The sequence below is a fragment of the Beta vulgaris genome, chromosome 9 (genome assembly GCF_026745355.1).
Source record: "Beta vulgaris subsp. vulgaris cultivar EL10 chromosome 9, EL10.2, whole genome shotgun sequence".
Lineage (NCBI taxonomy): Eukaryota > Viridiplantae > Streptophyta > Magnoliopsida > Caryophyllales > Amaranthaceae > Beta > Beta vulgaris.
In genome coordinates this window covers 13,997,383-14,004,047 of record NC_079210.1, presented here as the reverse complement: position 1 = coordinate 14,004,047, position 6,665 = coordinate 13,997,383, and the positions used below count along the sequence as shown (strand labels likewise).

At 37.4% G+C, this 6,665-nt stretch overlaps 1 protein-coding gene across 1 annotated transcript; it reads left to right on the top strand.

The window, feature by feature from the left end:
- The first annotated feature begins 1,996 nt into the window (after positions 1-1,996).
- Positions 1,997-5,839, top strand: LOC104883238 (cell division control protein 2 homolog C). Its single transcript, XM_010667720.4, has 5 exons — positions 1,997-2,729; positions 2,997-3,090; positions 3,375-3,444; positions 3,729-3,867; positions 5,552-5,839. Exons 1-5 carry the CDS (start codon positions 2,196-2,198, stop codon positions 5,642-5,644), a joined length of 930 nt encoding a protein of 309 aa, XP_010666022.1. The 5' UTR covers positions 1,997-2,195; the 3' UTR covers positions 5,645-5,839.
- The last annotated feature ends 826 nt before the right edge of the window (positions 5,840-6,665 follow it).

The window sequence follows — 6,665 nt, the reverse complement described above, 5'->3', positions numbered from 1 at the left end:
CGTCGATACGTACGACGACATGCATACATGCTTTTTAATGACGTTATAACCTATGACATAACATCTGCATCATGACACAACAAGGTTACACATTTAAGGCGACCTGAAAAGAAATTTAATGATTACAAAATAATGACTATTGTTATTAGGGATGGGCATGGGTCCAGGACCCTACCCGGACCCTGTTGGACCTGACCCTAATTTAAGGGTCTGGGTCCAACTTTTTCAGACCCTAAGGGTCCGGGTCCAAGTAAATTCTTTAGGGTCCGGGTCTTAAAGTTTTGGACCCAGACCCTACCCAGACCCGACTCTTAGACCCTAAACTTATCTAATATATACATTTTGACTTTTTTTCGAAAAAACAAATTGATTTTCTAAAAGACTAAAACCTAAACTAAAACACCAAAACACCCATTCTAAACTCTTATGTAAGTTGTGTTTATTTCGTTTTTTTCAGTTTATAAGTTTGTGTTTGTATTTTTCGTTTTTTTCAATTTATATGTTTGTGTTTGTTTCATGCGATTTTTTGTGTTTGTTTCATGCGATTTTTTTGTGTTTGTTTCATGCGAATTTCAGATGATAATTGATATTAATAATGCTGAAAATTTAGCAAAATATAAAATTTAGGCCTGGACCCTCCAGACCCTCTAGACCCTCCAGACCCTAAGGGTCCGGGTAAGGGTCCAATTTTTCAGACCCTTAGGGTCCGGGTCTTCAAAAATATTTAGGGTCCGGGTCTAGGGTCCAGATGGACCCGACCCAGACCCTACCCTTGCCCATCCCTAATTGTTACACTAAGATATTGGTTAGGATTTGATGCCAGAATCTCATGCTTTGAGATCTTGAGCGGCTTCATCGCCAGACTTCGTCCGACAACAATTTAGATGGCCATGTCGCCATAATTCTTTCTACGACATCGTCTTAAGTGGCCACGTCGTCGGAATTCATTCTTCGACATTGTCTTCAGTGGTCATGTCGCTCGAATTCTTTCTACGACATCGTCCTAAGTGGCCATGTCGCCGGAATTCTTTCTTTGACATCGTCTTCAGTGGCCATGTCGCCCGAATTCTTTCTACGACATCGTCTTAAGTGGCCATGTCGCCGGAATTCTTTCTACGACATCGGAAGTGGCCATGTTGCCAGAATTCTTTCTATGACATCGTAAGTGGCCATGTCGCCAAAATTCTTTCTACGACATCGTAAGTGGCCATGTCGCCAGAATTATTTCTACGAAATCTTAAGTGGCCATGTCGCCAAAATTTCCCTCCTATGATATGTTATATGACATATAATTTAACTTCACTCTATGTATTCATTCTAAGAGTCTTTTATTGGCCATGTCGCCAGCAAAGGTACAATGACAAAAGGCACCAACTGACAATCATGCCTCGCTAGTCAATGATGCGAAAGAACAATAGACATGACGTTCAAAGGCAAAGGCGATTTTCCTAATCTTCGGCATGCTTCAATTAGGAAAATGGGGCCTAACTGTTATGGTCAAAATCTGCATGACATGACGTCAGACGAACAACGTCTAGACAATAGATTAGTAACGTAATAACACTTTGAAAGACTGTTGAGTCCGTCTGCACAACAACTGAATGACGTCTAGATGAAAGTTAATTCCGTCTAGACGACAGTTGAGTCCGTCTGAACGACGGATGACTGACGCTTGGACGACGGACGAATGACGCTTGGACGACATGCGAATGACGCTTGGACAAGAGACGAGCGATGTCTGAACGACGGATCATAAACGTCATAAGTTACATGCATACATGCTTACTAACAAATAACAATTGTGAAAGACCCTTACTAACAAATAACAATTGTGAATCTGTGATGTGTGAGGCTGGAAGTGAATTCGAAATTCAAAAAAAGATGCAGAGACGCGGGAAGACAATGATGGAGGTTGACTGTTAAGTCACATTTTTTTTATTATTATTATTATTAATTTTTACTTCAAAATTGAATTTATATTTGCTCTATAGTCTATACTCTTGAGTCTTGAGTGGGTGTTGGCCTGTTGGGGGAAATTCAAAAACCAAAAACAGGCGCTCCTTCCGATCTCTCTCTCTGTCTGTATTTATAGGTTTAGGGTTTGTGCAGTCCCAAATTTGAAATTCCCAATTAGAACCAATCAAATAGAGAGGGTAGAATTAAAACTGAAGAATAGAACAAGGTGAATCTCAAAAATGGACAAGTACGAAAAGTTAGAGAAGGTGGGTGAAGGAACCTATGGTAAGGTGTACAAGGCAAAGGAAAAAGGGACAGGCCAACTGGTAGCACTAAAGAAGACAAGGCTAGAAATGGACGAAGAAGGTGTGCCACCGACTGCATTAAGAGAAGTATCACTCCTGCAAATGCTCTCGCAATCGCTGTATGTAGTGAGGCTTCTGTGTGTTGAGCACGTCGACAAGAAGAACGCGACTACCGGCGTTGCCAAGCCTTTACTTTACCTCGTCTTCGAGTACCTCGACACCGATCTCAAGAAATTCATCGATTCACACCGCAAGGGTCCTAATCCTCGTCCTCTTCCACCTACTCAGGTGCAAAGCTTTCTATTCCAGCTTCTCAAGGGAGTTTCTCATTGTCATAGTCATGGTGTCCTTCACAGAGATCTCAAGCCTCAGAATCTCTTGGTTGATAAAGATAAGGGAATTCTTAAGATTGCTGATCTCGGTCTCGGCAGGTCTTTTACTGTGCCTCTCAAGAGTTATACCCATGAGGTCCATATCTTCTCTCCTTTTTCTTTTCTGTGGATTGTCATTTTGAATCTTAGGCTCTGTTCTTTTGGACTCAAATGAAATGAGTTTAATCTGTCTAAACTAAACTAAATTTATTTGTAGTAAAATTGAATTAAAAACTGTGAGAGGAAATTAACTCAACTCAATATGTCGGAACTAAACTTCACTGAACTAAATTGAACTGAACCGAATTTCTATTAGTTCAGTCCAAAATGATAGAGCCTTATTCGACTCGACTGTTTTGTGCAGATCGTCACCCTGTGGTACCGAGCGCCCGAGGTTTTGTTGGGTTCCACCCATTACTCCACTGCTGTTGATATTTGGTCTGTCGGATGCATCTTTGGTATTGGTCACCTCTTTATATCCAATATTTGTAGATACATGACAGTAGTTACATAATCATCCTCTTTAGTTAGTGATTGATATAAACAGTATGATTACAAATTCATTGTGCTCTATGACTGTGTTATAGTAGGCTAATGTTCTTACCATTAGCTGTAGTAAAAATTTGAATTTTTGTTTGCATTTGTTATTGCAAGAGGGTGAGGACAAGCTTTGTTCTTACATAATCATCCTCTCACAATCTTCCTTCTGATTTTTTTTTTTCAATTCACTTGCTTTCCACAGCTGAAATGGTAAGAAGACAAGCATTGTTTCCTGGAGATTCAGAATTTCAACAGTTATTACACATATTTAGGTAGCTTCTCTGAACCCATTAATTTTCCAAGTTCTATAAAAATGGGAAAGCTAGATTTTTCCACATTTTGTAAATAATAGTAGTTGTATCCAGTTTCAATTGCATGGGTGTGTGAGAATTGAGTAAGCTTATGGGTTAAGGATGATAACTGTTGTTAGGCTTTAGACTTTTGTATACACAGATTGCTAGATATTGTTTATAGCAAATTATAGCATCTCAATATCCCACATTCTTGTGTACTTGCTTTATGATGGCGAACTACTCATGTTTTATAATCATGTAAGGTTGTTGGGAACACCAAATGAGGAACAATGGCCTGGAGTTACCTCTCTTAGGGACTGGCATGTGTATCCTCGATGGGAGGCTCAAAATCTTGCTCGTGCTGTTCCATCATTGGGATCTGCTGGTGTTGATCTCTTATCCGTGAGTACCTCTCATAAATTTCTTCCTCGTAATTTTGGTTTCTCATGGTTGTATTGATTGTGTGGATGAGCAGTGCTAGATACCTATTATTATTATTGTTATCACCAGTACCACTGTTGACGTAGCTTTGATCTTGAATGCAATGATTACCCCTCAACCAGCATGTTTACACTTTAACCTCCCTTACAGCTTAGGGAACATCATTACAATATTTACTTCATCTACATCTCATATTTGGAAGTCATTTATCAAAAGGCTCTTGTTGTGATGTTCATGAAAGAGGACAAGTATTAAAAATGCATTGTACAGTAATGTATGCATCAAATAATATAAAATTTTCTCATATTTAGAGTATATATTTGGCTTAAGTTTCGGCTTGATGATCTTTAGCTAGTGTTCCATTATCTGTTCCTATGTCTAGTTATAGCCTATAGGTAGAAATTGCACCTTCCCATGTTTTAGTTTCTTATTTGTTCCTCACAAAATTCCTTCAACGTGCACTTTTCTGATTAGTGTTAACAATTACATCTTCTTTGGTATACCGTATTTATACTAGTTTTTACAGATTATATTTGTGTTCATTTTTGTTTGTGTATAGCATAAGTGAGGTTAGGCTTGCCAACTCGCGTCGGGTTAAAAGGGTGTCTATTAGGGCCTAGGGGGACACATTGTGTTAATTAATTCATAAAGCTAAGATTTTTGTGAGTTGTGAACAATTTGTTTGGCTTTTATTACTAAGAATTATTGTTTTGGCTTGGATGCCATTTATATAGTAATGCATGATATAATAACAATTTGCAAATAGTAAGAACTAATTAGTCTTCTACAACTCAGGCAACCTATACATATATATTAGATGGTGTTATGACTATATTACTCCAATCCATCCTTTCCATAATGCTCCCTCAAACGGAACTCCATGTGAATCCCATACATAAAATTTCCTGATGCAGTACGTTACAAGCCGTGCATATATACTTAAATTTGAGCATTAGAGACTTATCTAGAAAACTATGCAATCTTACAACATTTTCACAAAACAAAATTCAGTTTATGACAACAATGGATAATTTTTTTTTATATATAGTCATCATTTTTACAAAATAATGTCAGCAATTCCAAGCATGTTATACCCGAAAACTACCTTAAAAATTATAGGCAAAATTGACATGATTTGAAGTTTAATCATAATGTTGAGGTCTCTTATTAATTTTTTTTATTAAGCATTGTATAAGGCTTGTGAGGAACATATTCGTAAACTTTTTTGAAGAATAATAGCACCATTGATGTGTTAGATTAGAGGTAGAAACTCTTTATCTTTTTTATCTTAAACTTTATGAAGGTGCTGAACTGCTCATGTTTCTTCAAGAGCAGTTGGTAAGAATTATGTCATGTGGAATAGAGGAATGATTGTGGATATCTAAATGAATATGTCATAAGCCTAATGTAAATGTGTAGAGGGTAAATTTTGAGGAATGGTGAAGGTAGAATGTAGGCATCTCTTCACCTTCTTGTATTCTGCTACCAATTTTCGTAATTGTTTAGTGAGAGGAGGTTAAAGCTGTTGGAATTGATATCTTTTCAATTTTTTTTAATATACTCATCTAATGTATGATAATTGTTTAGTGAGAGGAGTACTACTTAAAAGGTTTTTTTACTTTGTTTACTTGTTTTCATGTTGCAGAACATGCTTAAGTACGATCCAGCAGAAAGGATCTCGGCCAAGGCTGCTCTTGATCATCCCTACTTTGATGACCTTGACAAGTCTCAATTCTAAGAATGATATTAAGATGAAGCTGAATAGGGTACTGTTTAAATGTGATATTGATATTCATCTAATGTATGATAATGTGAAACTTGTCATCTTCTTGGTGATATATTTACAATTTTACATGACCTTGTTGAATTGTGTGAACGTTGGTCTGTATAAAGATTATCCAGGCTTTCAATACAATTGTTAGGGATACTTCCACATAGTCTTGTCAATTTTTGACCCATTTTGTGAGAGTGATCGAATATCAACTGATGTGGCTATAGCTTTGGAAAGTGGTGATCATTTGATTAAAGACATGGGTCCATAAACTTCGAGGTGCATTTGGATTTTAGAGCAAATATAAAAATCTTTAACCGTCATAATAGAGGGGTGATAAACCATTAATGGTTAGTTAATTGACAATCCACTATTTAAGGTATTTTCGTTATTTCGGTGAAGACAAGTAATTTGATGAAATGAGAGTGGTAATTGATAAGTGGACAAGTATGTATAAGAAGAACAAAAGGGGGAGGAAGGTGGGACAAAAACCATCCAACCACACTGATACCTTCAATCCAATGGTTGATATTACACAATTACAATTGGTACTTTTTTTTTTTTTTTTTGATAAAGAGAACAGACTTAGACTAACACTCTAGTCTGGGGGCTAGTCTAAAACATCCTTTCGGATGATAAGGGAAAGATCCATACAGTACGGGGGAAACCAGTACAGTAAAGAGGGGTAGTCGTGCGCCTTCTTGGCCATAAAGTCAGCCGCTTTGTTTGCTTCCCGAAAGCAATGACGAAACTGACAATCCTGGAACCGACGAGAATCCACACCTGCATCTTTCACAATATTAGAAATCTCGTATGGAATACACCAAGAATTCTTCATAGAATTAATGACAATAAGGTTATCTCCTTCAATTATAATATGTGAGATGTCAAGAGAAATAGCTCCTTTAACATCTTCTCTAAGGACCCAAGTCTCGGCTTGAACAATAGAAATGTGAGGCCCCAAAGACTTAGCCCCAGCTAGCAAAAC